The 20007-nt window shown below is 37.6% G+C and overlaps 1 protein-coding gene and 1 long non-coding RNA gene across 3 annotated transcripts; both read right to left on the bottom strand.

Annotated features, from left to right (window-relative positions):
* Window positions 1-3263: 3263 nt before the first annotated feature.
* LOC110906530 lies at window positions 3264-9322 on the bottom strand. 2 transcript variants are annotated; one of them, XM_035984540.1, is made up of 3 exons: window positions 8478-9322; window positions 7635-7709; window positions 3264-6846 (listed from the first exon to the last, which is right to left on the bottom strand). In XM_035984540.1, the coding sequence occupies exon 3, from the start codon at window positions 5331-5333 to the stop codon at window positions 3387-3389; it is 1947 nt and encodes a 648-aa protein (XP_035840433.1). In that variant the 5' UTR covers window positions 5334-6846; window positions 7635-7709; window positions 8478-9322; the 3' UTR covers window positions 3264-3386. The 2 variants fall into 2 exon arrangements, 1 of the variants encoding a protein (XP_035840433.1); XR_002573851.2 differs by lacking the exon at window positions 3264-6846 and adding an exon at window positions 7093-7262 and having other exon boundaries at window positions 8478-9113.
* Window positions 9323-11447: 2125 nt separating this feature from the next.
* LOC110906534 lies at window positions 11448-13454 on the bottom strand. The gene is made up of 3 exons (XR_002573852.2): window positions 12832-13454; window positions 11990-12064; window positions 11448-11617 (listed from the first exon to the last, which is right to left on the bottom strand). It is a non-coding gene; the product is annotated as an uncharacterized LOC110906534 (long non-coding RNA).
* Between the last annotated feature and the right edge of the window lie 6553 nt (window positions 13455-20007).

Genomic DNA, 20007 nt, shown 5'->3' with positions numbered 1-20007 from the left:
ATACTTGAAGATCTTGTCATAATTCAAAACTAGGTAAATCTGCTTCCTGTGAATTTGGTTCAATGTAGTTAATTTAGTTGTTTACATGGTAGTTAAATGATATAGATTCACTGTGATCCATGCCCAACCCATCCACACACGTTCTTCACTATGAGCTTATTCCTTAAATCACTGCATTTTTATTTGATTTGTTTCTTGTAGCTAGTTAGTGGGTAGTTGCATAAGGTCTCCTCAGACCTCCACAACAAATTCACACCTCCTTACCATTGGAGCACTATCGTGGGAACAATTCGCATGGTAGTTAGATGTGCATTTTGGTGGTGTGCTAAGTGCTTTGTGTGTTTTCAGAATGAATTAACAGTATTTAGGGTTTTGTTTGCTTAAAACTAGTAGAGTGGTTAAGGGTTGACTGTGAAGTGCATGGGTATGTGGTTGATATTAATTGGTTAAATGTTTATGAGATATGTGTGTTGCAACATATGAAAATGATAGAAAAACTGGTAGGTTGATGCGTATACCGACGTATAGTCCTAGAGCAAAAAACATATCTAGCAGGTGATATGTTGATAGGTTTAACGTAAACTTATGAACCCCAATATTACATGTCATAACTTAATGAATGAATGAATATATGTTTAGTTTCCTATCTTGGTGCTTGTGACATCACGAATATTCTTACTTTCACATAGAGTAAATGCATTTAGGGTGGTGCAAGGGTGGAGGATATAGAGGGCCAGAGGGTGCCCAGCCTTCGTCTTTTTTTTTTTTTTTTTTTTTCAGTAATGTAAATCATTGTATTTTATGTGTATTTCATCCAAAAATTAGTGTAAGTATTGAGTATGCACCCACCAAATTGAAAATTATAGGTTCCATGACTTTCGGCTCCCGTCATTAAAATTTCAAGCTCCGTCATTGAGGTGGGAAACCCCAATCAAACTCAACCTACATACGTAATTGTTTTTTCCCAACTTTTCTAAATACGTACGCTACCCATTTGCCCTTCCGGAAAGCCTAAACTAATATTCGTTTCTGAGAAAGACCCATATTGATTATAGTTTACCACCCGTCTCTAGCCTCCAATCTGTGGTTGCTTATTGTTACTTGTTTTTAGGTCTTATTACGTTGTTACCACAACTTTATATATTTATGTATAGGCTAATGCTAGACAAAAAAACCTTAAAAATTTTAGGAAACTCTGAAAACTCAAAGCTCCCGACTTTTTTTTTTTTGAAAAAAATAACACATGTAATGTACATGTTTTTAAGAGTTTTGGGCAAAAAAAAAACAAAAAAGCGCCGAGTACTTTTTTAAAAAAAAAATAAACAAGTTCCAAAAACTTCAGTGACTAACATGTGTTAGACGTGTTAGACAAAAAATGCTCAAAGTTGCTGAAATTTGTTTTTTTTTTTTAAAAAAAATCCATTCGGCACTTTTTTGATTTTTTTGGCCCAAAACTCTTAAAAACATGTATATTACATGTGTTATTTTTTTCAAAAAAAAAAAAAAGTCGGGAGCTTTGAGTTTCCCGGGTTTCTTAAATTTTTAGGGTTTTCTATATAGCCCAACCCTATATGTATATATGTTATATATATTTGACTGGCTAAGATTATGTCATGATATATTAAGGGTTTCGTAACAAGTAAAAGTTTGTTATGTATGAAATTTTATAAGGACAAATTATTGTCACCTTAGATTACTTAAATTATGAACGTAGTTGTAACGATGTAGTTTTAACGTTTAGTGGTGAGTGAAATATGATTTGTGATGTGGTTGGAATATTATTTAGTTAGTTATTGTGGCATATGTGGTTGTAAAGTTCTGTCTGTGAAGTTCTTAATTGTCTGATAGCTTATATCTATGATTTTAAGAGGAAATCATCAAGAAAAATAACGAAAAATCTTAAATTCAACATGTGGGGTGTTTTTATCTTATTGTAAAAGTTTGATTACCATATTTAAGGAATTTTTTTTCAGATTTAAACTAATCTATATCTATACTATATAATAAAACAAACAATGGAGCGATACTTGTCATTGTTTTAAATCATCATTGTAGATAATTATTATTTCATTTAAATCATTAAATATTAATTAAATTAATATAAATCTTATTAACTCTAAATCATTAACATAAAGTTAAATTCAAATCGTAAAGTATTATCTAAACTAAAAAGTATTGCATCACTTATCAGTAGATAAATATATATATTATTTATTGTTAATGTTATTATTGTTAACTATGAGAAATTATATTAAACAACCTATTAAGCAAGCCAAAAAATTAAAATAGTATTAACCTAACTTAAAAAATAATAAAAAAATCTATTTTGATTTAGAAAAGATTTTTTAACAATAGATAAACCCGTGTAATACACAGAGATTTTAAAGATATCACATTTTTTATTATTTGCTATATAAAATTAGATTTATTCAACACGTACAATACACGAGATTTTTTTAAATATAACTTTTTTATTATTTAATATATAAAATTACATTTCTTCCACCCATTAATACACAGGGTTTTTTTTTTAAAATAAAACTTTTTTTATGTTTGGTATATAAAATTACATGAGTGAATTGCAAGAATTGTCCTTTATCTTTATGCCTCTTTACAGGCGGTGTCCTTTATGTTTAAAATTGACGAGTTTTGTCCTTTATGTTTAAAAATCAAGCACGTTTTACCCTTTGGGCCTAACCCAGTTTGTTTCTCAGTTAAATGTGACCATGTGCAGGTCACATGAGGGTAGTTGTGTCATTTAATGTACCCATGAGCATTTCCCTCCAATTTAAAGAACCCAAACCCTAGTTCTTCACATTTCCCCCAAATCGATAATGGTGTTTGTAACTTAATGTAAGGCCTCCTAATCCAAGATCTCACTCAGCTAAAGCCACCAACAGGTGTGCGGAATCCACCTGATGATAAACCACTGCAGATGAAACACTAGTATGCAAGGATTTGTGAGAGAAATCAAGAATACACTGAGTATTCTTGATGAGGAAGATGAATGACGTCACTCACACAAAAGCAGCCGCCAGACAAAACACACACAATGATTAGGGTTAGGTGCACAGAATTTCACACAGAATCGCCGCCTTGTCTATTCCACATAAAGGTATAAATACAAGGCAAAACCCGGACTTTCAAGACAAACTAGAAAGCCCGGACAAACAAACTACACAAAGCTCAGACCTTTTGTCCTAAACAAAACTCAGACAAAAGGCAAGACTAAAACTTGGACAAAATGTCCAAGGATAAAACTAGGACTAAGTTTCACTATATGTACAATAAAGACCCTACAAAATGGGAGACATGCACTTATCACCTAAAGTGCATTAACAAACTCCCCCTTGATCAGTGCATGGTCTTCATTGGTCTTGAGATCTTCATACTCTCTTCGAGAAGCTGCTTCCTGCCCAGACCTTGTTCTTCACACAGAACTGAACCACCTTGATGAACTGGTCAGCTAGAACACGATCTTCTTCATTGTATTTTAGAGGCAGGTTTCGAAGCTTCTTCAGATGTGCTTCTCTAAGGTTGGTAAGCCAAATCGGATCCAGAATTTTAGCAATCTCAACCGTCACTTTCTTTTCAGTAATCACGGCTTCCCCAGTTTTGCCATGGAGATACCAATAACCTATGTTGTCAAATTTATCGAGATCAAACTTTCTCATAGGAATTTTACGGAGGCAACTCGCTGGAGGGTAAACCATCTTCCATTCTTCTTTACCGGTGAACTTGTTTAAGTATTTAACTCCTCGACCAACTGCCGGCTTGAACATCTTCCATTTACTCTCTCGACTCTCAGCAACGAGATGAGGAATCAATCCTCTGATACTAGCCACATTTGTATGGTTGTTGAGATCTAGTTGAGCAATATGATGGAGATCACGAGCTGGAAGAGTCTGAAGATACTTGGCCCTGGGCCTGAAGTACTGTACCCCATCGGTCCTTTTGATCATTACCAGGCCGTGCTGCTCATCGAAATCCCAACTTCGAATCTGACCCGAATACTCACCTTTTGTGGATAAATACCTCTTCCTTTGAGTTTCATCTAGAAGATTTCTAAACCATTTGTGAGCTGCCACACTGACTTCTTCGGGAATTCGAATAGGGTTAAAGATTTCTTTGGGCATTTCACAGCCAAACACAAAGCCTCTGATAACATCACTGTTGACCGGTAAGGACTCGTACTCAATCCTCTTTCCTTTCGCAGTCTCAATGAAATTGAACTTACCAGTTAGGTCGTCGTCGGTTCGCCAATCTTCTACCATTTCCTCAACCACTTCACCTGCTCCTAAAACCAATTCAGCAGCAGGATCTAACTCAGAATCGGATAGGGCACTTATATCAGAATCTACAGGGCCTTTATCTCCCCCTGCAGCTGCACCCGAGGACTCCCCCTCAACATGAGCCGAGGTTGCAGCTTCAGGAGCACGTGCGCTCCTTGACTGCTCCCCCTGCTTCGCTGCGTTGGGATCCTTGTCCTTGTCAAGATCGTCTCTGAGTTTCTTTAGTTCGTCCATCTTGCACTTAGCCTGAACTTGAAAATCCGAAGCCGAAATCTCCCCCTGAGCAGCAAGGAGTGATACGAGATCTGTCACAATCCCGAGAAGACGATCCGTAGTACTAACCAAAGTCTGTTGTCGGACAGACGTCGAGGCATCTTGTGCTATGAACTTACCCAGCTGAACACTCTGATCTTTGGATAGACGAAAAAGCTCTGCCATCTGCTGGTCACGAACTGCATCCCTTTTCTTCAAGAAAGCACTTTCTTTCTGCTGCCTAGAGATTTGATTCTTATGTTGAACCATAACCTTGGCTGCATCCTGAAATTTTCCACGAACGAATTCCTGAAAATTCTGCTCTTGACCTGAACTTGATGGTCTCGAAGCAGAAACTGTAGAAGATCTAGGAGCAGGAGGTCTTGAGCCAGACGGCTGTGCACTAGATGGCCTAGGACCTGAAGATGGTGGAACTGGAGGACGCAGAGATCCTTTCTTTGGTCGGACTGGCGGACTACGACCGAAAGCAACCTTCGGACGTGCTTGTCGTGTCTCTGGCGCTTGCAAAGAAGAACTTCCTGATAAGGCAAACACATTACCCGTACCCATTTGAGAAGATAACGACCCAAATAATGGTACTGCAGGAATCGGAGAAGACATCATCGGCGTTACTGGTTGAAGAGTCGTAGCCATACTGGTAGCTTCCACAAAAGAAGTGAATGGAAGTGAGGAAGACAGTGACGGGAGAGCTACAGATAACTCCATATTTAGAAGACCTCTGGAGTCTGATGGAGCAGAGCTGGATGTAACCGTGACTGAAGCAACCATCGGACTCAAAGACTGAAGAGCCGAAACAGCAACACGTTGTCGCTTATACGTCCTGAGAGGAACTGGCACACGAATAGTATCAGTATCAGGACGACGACGATCTTCATCATCATCATCATCATCAGAAGAGGACGAGCTAAACACAATTGAATCCAAATCGTTGGCTTATCATTCCAACTGGCTAAACGTATACTCCAATCGGAAGAGGGACCGAAAGAAGCAACTTTTGCGTGAAATAAGTCAAGTTTGTTCCTTTCGGAAGGTGTGATACGATCTTGAAGTTCCTTCATTACTAACCGAAGGTATTGTTTTTCAGATGGCATATCATCTACGGATTCATCCACAAAAACTTCTTCCATAGGACGCTTCCCTTTGTCAACTGTACGGGAAGACGGACCTGCATCTAAAGCTGCATCGAGCTCTAAAATCACTTCATCAGTTTCTACAGCAACTCCTGTTGCCGAAGACGTAGAAACTGGAGCTTGAACAGATACAGCTTCTTGAATAGAAGCAACAACAACTGGTTCAGAAATCACTGGTTCTTGAACGGGTTCAGGCTCAGGTTCCGGAGGATTAACCGGTGGTTGTTGAAGATCAACCTGAGGTTGAACAACCACGGGCTCTTGAGCATTTTCAACAAGTGCTTGCATACCTCCAGCAAATATTTGATCAACACCACTTCTAATGTTTAACCAATTCGGATCAATTTCTGGATTGTAGTTGCCTTGAAGAATAGCACCACACAAGGGAGTCGTAACAGGACGAGCATCAGTCCTTTTGGACTCGTTAACCCTGGCACAATCAGTGAAAATATGAATAGGCATGGCTGCTTGAGCGTAGGCAGGTAAAGTTCCTTCGAAAGAAAGATTCGGCAACAAATGTCGAAAAATAAGACAAAGGAAACGAGGATACAGAATCATCAAACGCTTATCATTTTCCTTCAGACCAATCTGGTGTTTGAGAGCTTGGAGAATCATCAATGAGAAATTGTACGGCTGGTTGTAAGTTAATCCAATCATCGCAGAAAGAAGATCATGACCCATCGTATCAGTTCCCGATTTTCATGCAGACAGACACTGCATCAACACATGAAAGAAGTATCTCCACTGCCCAATAATCAATGCCTTGTAGATCTCCTTCTTGGTAAAAGAACCAACGTAACCGAAAGATCTAACCCAACGTTCACGGATTTGCCGCACATAGCACGTGTTTCCATGATCTAAATCACCAAAATGCAAAGCCGCACGAATAACTGCCTCCGTGATAACAATAGAGCTTCCAGAAACAGTAGCTTCGATAGAATCATCAACAATCTGAGCCGTATGCCAAAAATCCTCAATATACGCTTGCACTTGGTGAATATTTTCTGAAATCGCGAAACCAATTCTTGAATTTCGAAGAAAACGTATGATATCAGTATATTCGGCTCCACCACGAACGTTCTCGTTTAGAAAGGCAATTTGATTATGATTACGATGAAACTCCCGAACAGGACGAGGTTGTTCTGCCATTTCTATTGGAAAATAAACCAAAAATGAAACGCATGCATCAGTCATAATTGCAGAACAGTTAGAAAATAAAGCATGCAGTTTACACATAGTAAACATCAATGTTCAATGTGTCACACCCCAACCGATGGCGGAAACATCGGGATGAGACGAAGTGTGTAGATTGCTCGAGACTTCATAACGCTTATGTGTGTCAAGTATTCAATGTTTACATTTTACATGGTTTGATCTAGAACATAACAAATTTAAAATAAATAATGCACAATAAGTATTCAAGTAATTATAATTCATTTCATTAATAATGAATTATTACATGTATTGGAACCAGAATACAACAGGATTGAAAGTAGATTACAATACAACGAGCAACAAAGTTTAAATGCGTTTCTAGGCAATCCTACTGGATTCATCTGTCACAATCCTGCAACATGTATTAAAAGTATGGATCAGTACAAAAGCACTGGCGAGCATACAAGTTTAAATATAATTATAAGTATAAAAGTTTGTCTCAATTCAACATGGCATTCTATATTCAAGTTAAACGAGCATACATAAACAACTTACGCATAGCAAATAGTATATAATTAAAGTCCTTAACTAGCATGCATAACAACCTAAGCATAACAATATCATGAATTACAAGTTGGAACTCACAAGCATAAACAACCAAAGCATAACAATGAACGTGTTTGATGGTTTGAGTATTTAATTATAATCGATTGCGTAAAGTGGATTCGTATACATGTTGCACCCAAAAATGCTTTAAAGTGTAAAAAGGGTCGAGTATGCTCACCTTGGTTGCGTTGCGATTTCTTGTAACGTACAAGTAAAGAGTGAGAATCCAAGGGAACGAACGAGAGAGGTTATCCTAGATATGGAGTAACACAATAACGATATATTTAATATCGATAGGGTAATTATAATTCCTTATATTTAAGGTTTATAATTCCATTAATTGAGTACTATAATCTCTCGTTAATAACTTTAATAATTATTTAAATTTTAGAGTTTATAAAAGAGAAACATACAAGAGTTTATTTATAAGTTTTTATTTTAAAAGAAAATAAAATATACAAACCTCAAACATCGTTTAACTTAAAATTTGTATTATAAAAGAAACATATTATAAATCCTTCCTCAATTAATTTTATTATAAAAGATATTGGATATGTGGGTTTAAAATCAATAACTTATTTCTTTCATGCCATAACTGATCATCTTCTTTAATATTAGAACATACGAATAGTACCCATGAAACATGAACCATATATTTAGCACATAAGTTCAATTTAGTGTAATGTTTATTAGCGTAATAAAAAAAAAAGCTTAGTTTCCTATGAAGATTTAAACAAATGAAAAGGAAACTGTTGGAAGGTAACCACAAAAACATGTTTCTTTTTTTTTGTTAATTACAGTTTCATTTAATCCATTTCCTGTGATTATACATCACAACTTTGTTCAACCATATCTTGAACCTATTTGAGAATCACGAAAGTATGAAAAGTATGAACCAACAGAAGGTTTTTAAAACTCAGTTCTTGCTTTGACATCTCATATTTCGGCTTCATTTACGTAAGAATAACAGATTATTGACAAGGATTGAACAAGAGAACAAGGCAGAGTAAGAAAGGTATACCGATAAACGATGCCGAAACGGTTTTCGTCGTGATCTCTGACAAACTTGGTTACTCCGACGGCGTCTCGATTACTCCGGAAAACACTTCGAGTTCTTCCAGCGAGCGATTATGTGGTCGAACGAGATGGAATGCTCCCCGTCGCGATGTCCGTAGGTCTTCGGTTGATCCCTCGGACTCCGGTAAGGCTCCGGTGAGTTTGGCGACTCAGGGGTTTTCTCCTGTTTGTTCTCCGATCTCCGATGATGGATTACAGAGGTGATACCGGTTATGGAAGTGTTATAGTGAAGGAGGAGGGTTGTGGTGTTTGTCGCCGGAAGTGGCTCCGGTTGCCGGAGCCGGCGATATTCAGACGAGCGAGAGTTGGAGGTGATGATGTTTGTTTGTGTTTGCTTGGTCTGCGGATTTCTTTTGTGTGTGTGTTGTCTTTGAGTTGTGGACAAAAGGAAACAAGGGGAACACAGTATACGGCTGATCTCTAAGTGAAGAGGTAGGGTTTTCAACTTTTAAATAGGTAGGGTTTGATTAGTGGGCTTTTGGGCTTGGGCCCAAGGCCACAAGCCTAATCTTGTATTTAAGTGGTCCGTAATTCTTACGAGACCCGTTACTCCGTAACGTCGTAAATTATCATTTAAGATTCAAAAATATATTAAAATAGTGCAGGTAGTCGTTCTTGTCGCGTTTGAGCGACGGTTGCGTAAAAGCGCGTAAATTGCGTAGTTCTTTTCCGTTTTTAATTCGCTTTTCGATCGAATTTCAACGGTGATTCTAAAAATAGAAAAAAAACGTACTCGTATTTCTAAAGACATGGAAACACGGAAATACGAAACGTTACAGTCTCCCCAACTTTAGGAAATTTCGTCCCGAAATTTATTCAGGAGTATGTTTGGATACATCTGAAAAGTAGATTGTGAGTGATCAAAGTTTGTATTCGATAGGTCTAAGGAAACACCGAATTTCTCATGGCACGTTTTTACAAAATTTTGGTAATATTTTAGGAACCCTTATATATAGGAAGTACCAGCGGCGTATCCACCATGTTCATATCATGTTACGTCTGTTTCGCGACTCGGTGTCATGTTACGTCCCGTGTTATGGTACACAGTAGAACCTACTATGGTTTTCATGCATCTACCAATATAATCACGTATGCATCCGCGATTATTTTGGTATGTGCATGATCCGCATAGTTTGTACTAGTAGTGTACGGGTCAGGGTACATTATCGTATTACGAGTATGAATGTGTGCGTGAGATAAGTATAAAGATTTAGGTATGTAAGCATGATTGTGTTGAAGTATGAGAGAGTATAGAGTAGGAGTGAAATCTTTGAACAATCACATGATATACTTAGTTAACCAAGATTAACGTATTACTGGCATGTGAGTAAACATGTCAAACCATCGTGTACCGCAATGTTGACAACCCCACATCGTCGCAACGAAAAGGTGTAATGTTGTTAACTTAACATGACCACTAGAATATGGGCGGTGCGCTACTCCTATAGCGCTACACAAGCGCTATACATGTTAAGGTGTGGCTTCTTGCGAAGTTAATGACAGGTTTATCACATAAGAATGTTCCAGAAATCCCGAATCAAGTATAACTAGCATTAGCATATGTTAAAAAAAAAAAAAGAAAAAAAAATCATTGAACAATCCACACGACATACTTTAGTTAATCAAGATTAACGCATTACTAGCATGCGAATAAACAGGTCAATCCATCGTGTACCGCAAAATGTCTTAACATGACCTCAAGAATACGGGCGGGCGCTACTCCTATAGCGCTACACAAGCGCTATACATGTTAAGTTGTGGCTTTGATCAAAGTTAATGACTAATTGTCAATCCATCGTGTACCGCAAAATGTCTTACCATGACCTCAAGAATACGGGCGGGCGCTACTCCTATAGCGCTACACAAGCGCTATACATGTTAAGTTGTGGCTTTGATCAAAGTTAATGACAAGTTTATCACATAAGAATCACCCAGTAATCCCGAACCAAGTATAACTATTAGTATGTATGTATTGAATGGTTGGATGATAAATCGATTCTAGTATAACATTGGTTTTGAAATGAACGAGATAACAAGTATAAAATCACATAGATATCGAGATAGCATAAAAGAGGGGTTTGATAAAATATTGGAACGTTTCGGGTTTAGAAACTTCGACTATTCCAAAGTGACCCGTAAGTCCTTTCGAATTACAGAGACATGCTTTGGCCTAATAGGTAAAATACTCTCGTCGACAGGCGAGTAGCGGTATTTTACCCTTCTAGTTAATACATGTCCCTAATTCGATCGAAAATACGAAACTTTGGCGAGATTGAAAATCGAAGAATGGAACCAGTCATCAAGGTGTGGATATCAATCCTAGCTTGATAATTTCGTCCCCATAATGTGGTTTATTGAACGAAACCAGATATGATCTTGAGTCGTCAACAGGGATCCACGAGAATATGAAGTGGAAATTTCCATCAAGATAGGGATGTCACTCCCGACTTGGTGGTAAATTTCGTGCAAAATAACATGATAGATATATTGAAATTCGTCACCAAAGGCGGGATTCACCCCTATTTTGATGAGTCGTTTGGATTGTGGAATATGAGCGTCTTCAAGTCCTTAGCGTGTAATTTGCGTATAATGCCTTAGGATGAACGAATCGTTTAATTATGACGAAAAAGAATAGAAAGAAGCAAAGTAGAAAGAATTTGAGTGTCTTAAAAGCATGAAACAAGAATGGTCAAGTATAGGTACCTAAACTATAGACTAGGTCAAAAGCATAGCAATTTTCCTAATTCCCTATAGTTATGGCTCTGATACCAATCTGTCACACCCCAACCGATGGCGGAAACATCGGGATGAGACGAAGTGTGTAGATTGCTCCAGACTTCATAACGCTTATGTGTGTCAAGTATTCAATGTTTACATTTTACATGGTTTGATCTAGAACATAACAAATTTAAAATAAATAATGCACAATAAGTATTCAAGTAATTATAATTCATTTCATTAATAATGAATTATTACATGTATTGGAACCAGAATACAACAGGATTGAAAGTAGATTACAATACAACGAGCAACAAAGTTTAAATGCGTTTCTAGGCAATCCTACTGGATTCATCTGTCACAATCCTGCAACATGTATTAAAAGTATGGATCAGTACAAAAGCACTGGCGAGCATACAAGTTTAAATATAATTATAAGTATAAAAGTTTGTCTCAATTCAACATGGCATTCTATATTCAAGTTAAACGAGCATACATAAACAACTTACGCATAGCAAATAGTATATAATTAAAGTCCTTAACTAGCATGCATAACAACCTAAGCATAACAATATCATGAATTACAAGTTGGAACTCACAAGCATAAACAACCAAAGCATAACAATGAACGTGTTTGATGGTTTGAGTATTTAATTATAATCGATTGCGTAAAGTGGATTCGTATACATGTTGCACCCAAAAATGCTTTAAAGTGTAAAAAGGGTCGAGTATGCTCACCTTGGTTGCGTTGCGATTTCTTGTAACGTACAAGTAAAGAGTGAGAATCCAAGGGAACGAACGAGAGAGGTTATCCTAGATATGGAGTAACACAATAACGATATATTTAATATCGATAGGGTAATTATAATTCCTTATATTTAAGGTTTATAATTCCATTAATTGAGTACTATAATCTCTCGTTAATAACTTTAATAATTATTTAAATTTTAGAGTTTATAAAAGAGAAACATACAAGAGTTTATTTATAAGTTTTTATTTTAAAAGAAAATAAAATATACAAACCTCAAACATCGTTTAACTTAAAATTTGTATTATAAAAGAAACATATTATAAATCCTTCCTCAATTAATTTTATTATAAAAGATATTGGATATGTGGGTTTAAAATCAATAACTTATTTCTTTCATGCCATAACTGATCATCTTCTTTAATATTAGAACATACGAATAGTACCCATGAAACATGAACCATATATTTAGCACATAAGTTCAATTTAGTGTAATGTTTATTAGCGTAATAAAAAAAAAGCTTAGTTTCCTATGAAGATTTAAACAAATGAAAAGGAAACTGTTGGAAGGTAACCACAAAAACATGTTTCTTTTTTTTTGTTAATTACAGTTTCATTTAATCCATTTCCTGTGATTATACATCACAACTTTGTTCAACCATATCTTGAACCTATTTGAGAATCACGAAAGTATGAAAAGTATGAACCAACAGAAGGTTTTTAAAACTCAGTTCTTGCTTTGACATCTCATATTTCGGCTTCATTTACGTAAGAATAACAGATTATTGACAAGGATTGAACAAGAGAACAAGGCAGAGTAAGAAAGGTATACCGATAAACGATGCCGAAACGGTTTTCGTCGTGATCTCTGACAAACTTGGTTACTCCGACGGCGTCTCGATTACTCCGGAAAACACTTCGAGTTCTTCCAGCGAGCGATTATGTGGTCGAACGAGATGGAATGCTCCCCGTCGCGATGTCCGTAGGTCTTCGGTTGATCCCTCGGACTCCGGTAAGGCTCCGGTGAGTTTGGCGACTCAGGGGTTTTCTCCTGTTTGTTCTCCGATCTCCGATGATGGATTACAGAGGTGATACCGGTTATGGAAGTGTTATAGTGAAGGAGGAGGGTTGTGGTGTTTGTCGCCGGAAGTGGCTCCGGTTGCCGGAGCCGGCGATATTCAGACGAGCGAGAGTTGGAGGTGATGATGTTTGTTTGTGTTTGCTTGGTCTGCGGATTTCTTTTGTGTGTGTGTTGTCTTTGAGTTGTGGACAAAAGGAAACAAGGGGAACACAGTATACGGCTGATCTCTAAGTGAAGAGGTAGGGTTTTCAACTTTTAAATAGGTAGGGTTTGATTAGTGGGCTTTTGGGCTTGGGCCCAAGGCCACAAGCCTAATCTTGTATTTAAGTGGTCCGTAATTCTTACGAGACCCGTTACTCCGTAACGTCGTAAATTATCATTTAAGATTCAAAAATATATTAAAATAGTGCAGGTAGTCGTTGTTGTCGCGTTTGAGCGACGGTTGCGTAAAAGCGCGTAAATTGCGTAGTTCTTTTCCGTTTTTAATTCGCTTTTCGATCGAATTTCAACGGTGATTCTAAAAATAGAAAAAAAACGTACTCGTATTTCTAAAGACATGGAAACACGGAAATACGAAACGTTACACAATGTTTGGCAAGATTACTGTCACATAGTTAAACACACAGTTAAACATATATAACAATAAACCTTAGACTGTGATAAAAGTCCATTGAAAAACTCAATCAGTCCTGAACTGTTGAAAAATAAAACTCCCGAGAGAGACACAACTAGTTAAAAGCCGGACACAGGTTTAACTAGTTAAAAGGTCGGAATATGGTTCAAAGTCATTAAACTCGGACACACATAATATTTAAAAACTCGGATCAAAACTATATTAACAATTAAAACTCGGTACAACAGTTTGATTTAAAAAACTCGGAACTCTAGATTGTACAAAAAACTCGGAGTTAAAAGGATAGTTTAACCAAAACTCGGAACTCTAATTTGATTAAAAACTCGGAACTCTATCTTGTTAAACATCGGAGCAAAAAAAACTGCAAAACTCGGAATACATAAACCTCGGAAAAACAGACTTTTTAACAATTCAAAAACTCGGAATACATAAACCTCGGAAAAACAGACCTTTTAACTATTCAAAAACTCGGAATACATAAACCTCGGAAGAACAGACCTTTTAACTTTTCAAAAACTCGGAATACATATTGAATGTTTAAAACTCGGAAACACATATTGACATTTCAACACTCTGAACAACAAATTGACTATTTAAAACTCGGAACTACATATTGAATGTTTAAAACTCGAAAACACAGATGTAATCAAAACTCGGAACGACGACTTTCTTGTTAAGCTTCGGAACAGTGAAACTCGGACATTTTCACCCAAGAAGAACTCGGAACATTGAGTTAAAATCTTATCACCGAATCAAGTCTTTGATCCTTCCGAACTTACGGAAGAGACAAGGAATTGAATCTCCAAGATTTTAACACTACACACAAGAAACCTTCTTTCATGATGGATCAAAAAGTGAAATTTTCAAATATCTTTCATCTTCTTCCTAAGAACAACCAAGTTTCGCGCCAAAACACCAACCAAGAACCTTACTAAAACCTCATTCAAACAAACAACAATTTTATCTAACCAAACAAATCCAAGAACACATTCTCACAAAATTTCAACCAATCAAAGCTCAAAAACAACTCAAACACTCATTATTCTTCAATATTCATGAACCCCAACCTCAAGAACACCATGTTCTTGAAGCCAAACACAAAACCCCCAAATTTTCTTACAAACCCTAACTTCAAGTAGCTCAAAAACATCACATAATATCAACAATTTGTAAGAAAGCACAAAGTTTCAAGCATGAATTTAACAAAAATCATGAACACCAAGTTCAAATCCAAGCCCTAGAAATCAAAAGAATCTTACCAAGTTTGAGACCATGGAGATGTAAAGATTAGAGATTACATACCTTGAAGAAGACTTAGGGTTTAATCACAATAAACAAGAACTTGCAAGAAGAAGGAGGAAGTAAGAAGGTGAGAAGGGAGGTGCGATTTGTTTGGAAAAGAGAAACTCTCAGAGGTTTGAACAAGGGAAGAATGAGTGAGAGGGAAGACAAAAATCGGACTTAAGGTGGGTTTGATAAAAATCGGACCCACAGTGAGCTGTTAAAAGTCGGACCAAGGAGATGAAGAAAAAAAAGGTCGGCCACGTGTTTGAAAAGTCGGACCGGACATTTCTTTGAAAACTCGGACCGCTCATTTGTTTGAGAACTCGGACCGCTCATTTGTTTTGAGAACTCGGACCGCTCATATGTTTTGATAAAAGTCGGTCCACGGTTTGTTTTAAAAAACTGGACCATGTTAAGCTTAATTTCCACTTATACCCCTAAACTTCTTTCAACTTAACAACTTTGTCATAAGAAATTTGAAGTTTTCAAGGAACAAATCTATTACTTGAGATGGAAAAATATCACTGCTTGATACAAAATTTTATCGACTTCCTTAACCTGATGAAATTTCTCACACACACTTAGATGAATCTTACACGACCAATTTTTCATGAGAAAAACTTATTTTAACTTACCGAACTTGACTTTAATATCTGATTAAATAATTTTCACAACCCTAGAGTATTCTTAATAAGATAACTTGCACATAGAAACAAGAAAGCAAAATATTTTTGTGGTTTTTCAAATTTTTGACTGAAAAGGAAATTAAACCTAGAACATATTTACACTAATTATCTTTTTGTGAAATCGGAGCAAAGGAATCATATCGGTTTTACTGTCAGTACCCAACACAAGAACCATAGCATTTTAGCTTTAATCTTTTAGAATGATATTGACAGTTCAAGACGTTCAACGGTATTGTGGTCCACTTAAGTTTTAGCATGCTTTTGAACAATGTTTTCGAGATATGGAATTAAGTGTATTAATAGCTGACAGTAACTATGTTTACCCACCTCAGAATATACTCCCGTATCAAGGTATGCACGAGAGATCATCTTACTGGTGAGTATACCATTTATCATCTGTTTTGACGTATAAGCTAATGTGAGATACTCACTTATTTGGAATTGAAAACAAGTCCTTTGTGATAGAATCACTTATTGAGGAGGAACTTGAATTTCAGATGCAAAGGGCACAGGAGCAAGTCCGTGAACAGGTTAGTACCATCGTACAGACAAAGAGACGAACTTGACTCCCGCATAATTTTGTGGGACATGTGATTGTTTATCACTTATTTGGGTCGAATGCATCATGAAGTAAGGATATTTACACGTATTTATGGTATCATGGAAGATCTAGACTTGCGTCCCCGTTATTTTCCGGTAAAAGAAACAACCATGATACCCAGATGATAAACAGCATAAAGACAACGTATCTCAGAACCTCGGCAATCTATCAAACGAAATTACGGTACCAAGACCATATATCTGAGAGATGTGCCACACAAGTTACGCAGTTCATTATGTTTATATACCAAAGACAGGTTCTTATTTGCGCGTAAAACCTACCGAAGCAACGTATAATGAAGCTGTCACAGTTAACGGTTAATTGATTATATAACCATAGTCCTGCACCAGATACGACTAACCGATGTACTATCATTTCCCTTATATCTCAACACGACTTCATTTTAAATTTTTCAAATGTTTTTGTATTTTTCTGAAATTTATCCTACAACTAAGTAAAATATTTTTGGAGTTTTTCAATTTTTCGAAAGCGGTAAGAGCTGTACAGAAAAGATAAAATAAAGTTTCTATGCGAGTTTTGAAAGCATTTTACTCTGGGTTGATCATGCCAATAATTCGGACCATATTTTCAAATCTAGCCCGATCGAATGTTTTCGTAAACAGGTCGGCAAGATTATCCAAGGTGTCTACCCTAACCACTTCTATTAAACCCTTCTCAGCACAGTCGCGAATAAAATGATGCCTAACATCTATGTGCTTAGTGCGTGAGTGATTAACTGGATTGTTTGTTATGGAAATGGCAGAGTTGTTATCGACAAGGATAGGAGTTCGAGTAAAATTCAAACCGTAGTCCCTCATTTGTTGCTGAATCCACAAAACCTGAGCACAACAGCTTGAAGCAGCAATGTACTCGGCCTCGCACGTGGATAGAGAAACGGCAACTTGCTTTTTGCATTGCCAAGAGACAAGACGATTCCCAAGAAGTTGTACGCCGCCAGAGGTTGACTTTCTGTTCATCGGGCACCCTCCGAAATCTGTGTCAGCATACGCCACCAAATCCAGACCACCTTCAGCTGGATACCACAATCCAAGCTTAGGCGTCCCTTTCAGATATCTGAAAATACGCTTGACTGCTTTCAAGTGAGACTCCTTCGGAGTTGATTGGTACCTAGCACACAAACAAACAGAGAACATAATATCTGGTCGTGAAGCAGTAAGATACATCAGTGAACCTATCATTGCTCGATATAGAGTCGGATCTACTTCAGGATCTTTCACATTATCGGGTGAAAGCTTGAGATTTGTCGGGAGAGGCGTGTCATAGGGTAAGCTATCTTCCAATCCAAATCTTTTGAGAATCTCGTGGACATACTTTGTCTGATGCACGTACGTCCCGGTTTTTCCTTGACTCACTTGAAGACCTAAAAAGAATGATAACTCGCCCATCGCGCTCATTTCAAATTTTGACTTCATCGCCGCCTCAAACTCACGACACAATTCTTCATTTGAAGAACCAAAAATTATGTCATCAACATAAATTTGCACGATCAGAAAATCTCCCCCTTTCTTCAAAATGAACAGTGTGGAGTCAATCGCACCACGCGAGAACCCATGCTCCAATAGATGCTTTGACAACGTCTCGTACCATGCTCGAGGGGCCTGATGGAGACTGTATAGAGCCTTGTCCAACAGATAGACCTTGTTGTCTAACCCTGGAGCTTCGAAACCCGGTGGTTGGGACACATACACAGTTTCATGCAATTTCCCGTAAAGGAAGGCGCTTTTCACATCCAACTGATAGACTTTGATACGCATATGTGCAGCAAAGGCTAGAAACAAACGAATAGCTTCCAGTCTTGCCACCGGTGCATAAACTTCGGTATAATCAATCCTTCCTCCTGATTGAAGCCTTGAACAACCAACCGTGCTTTGTTTCTTACAACGACACCCTTATCGTCTTTCTTGCACTTGAAAACCCATTTCGTGTTGATTGCATGCTGGCCCTTTGGAAGATCGACCAAATTCCACACCTTTAACTTGTCGAACTGAGCTAAGTCTTCTTGCATCGCCTCACACCAAGAATTATCCTTCAGAGCCATTTGATAGTTCTTCGGCTCTATTTGAGAGATAAAACATTCATGCAAGCTAAGATTGTAGATCTCTTCTTTCTTGATAGCAGAGAACAGACATTGCATCTCTGAAATACTCCTTCGCGTTTGCACTCCCGCATTTGGATTCCCAATAATATTATCAATAGGATGATGAATATTTGTTCTTGGAACTGGGATTGCCGGAGCTTGAAGATTGTTTCCCAAATTCGATTGAATCTCCCCCTCAGCATTTGCATTACTACTAGAAGCTTGATCATTACCAGAAGACGCATTAACATTTGGATATGCTGAAAAGTCAACGTACAGATCTGCACTCGTAGTTTGAGCAGCTGCACTGGGGATCTGCTCAGCAACAACATCATTTACGGACGAAGAATCAGCGACTGGAACATTCGAAGACACATTAGTAGGAATACTTGCTCTCCAGCTCACATCCACTTCATCTTTGTTCACAAGATGTGAGTATACAACCTCCGAATCTTCTTCTGAAACATCAGGAAGATCAAACGAATCAAATAATTTATCATAATCATAACCACTTTTGGGACCGAATTCGGACGGAGGAGGATCGAAACTCAAAGGAGTTATATCAAACACGATCTCCACTATTCGCTTCTTGATGTTATAAACGCGTTTGTTTGGAGTTCCCTTGGCATATCCCAAAAAGAACCCAATTTCACCAACTTCCCCCATTTTGGGAGTATCTTTGGTGCATTTGATAACACACTTAATCCCAAAAGGTTGAAAACCAGATAAGTTCGGTTTCCTATTTTCAAGCAATTCATAACACGTTTTATCTTCTCTTTTGACCGTAAGCACATGATTTAACACATAACATGCAGTGTTTATTGCCTCTGCCCAGAAGAAAATTGGCAATTTTGATTCAGAAAGCATAGTACGGGCCGCCTCAATCAGGGTACGATTCTTCCGTTCTGCAACTCCGTTCTGTTGATGAACATATGGAGCGCTGAACTGATGAACTATTCCCATTTCCCGACATAACTCATCCATATAATGATTTTTAAACTCAGTGCCGTTGTCACTTCGGATTTTCTTAATAGGAAGTGAATAATTTTTCTCAAGTTGTTTGAATAAGTCTCTTAAAATACCAGCAGTTTGATCCTTTGTTTTTAAGAAAAATACCCATGAGTAACGTGAGAAATCATCAGTGACAACTAAGCAATAAGACATCCCACCAATGCTAGCAACATGGATCGGGCCGAAAAGATCCATGTGAAGCAATTCAAGTGGTTTTTGGATTGAGTTAACTGTTTTCGGTTTATGAGGCTTTCGTTTGATTTTTCCTTTTTCACATGATTCACATTTGTTGTGCATATTGAAACTACGTATAGGAACCCCCAACACCAAGTTGTTTTTCACTAAGTGGTTCATTTTTCGCAGATGCACGTGGCCCATTCTCCTATGCCAGAGATACGATTGATCTTCAGTCGCCTTCGAAAGTAGACATGTCGCTGGAGCAGACGAGTTAACCAACGGGCGCATGTCCATGACATATGTGTTATTCACCCTTGGAGCCCTCATAACGATCCAATCTTCAGGAGCAACAAATCCCGGACGCAAGACGAAGCAAGCTTTATCAGTGAACAACATCGTGTACTTGTTATCACCGATTTGAGAAACCGACATCAAG

Source organism: Helianthus annuus, chromosome 2, assembly GCF_002127325.2.
Source record: "Helianthus annuus cultivar XRQ/B chromosome 2, HanXRQr2.0-SUNRISE, whole genome shotgun sequence".
Classification (NCBI taxonomy): Eukaryota; Viridiplantae; Streptophyta; class Magnoliopsida; order Asterales; family Asteraceae; genus Helianthus; species Helianthus annuus.
Note: the sequence above shows the minus strand (reverse complement) of the source record. Positions and strands in the feature narration are given on the sequence as shown.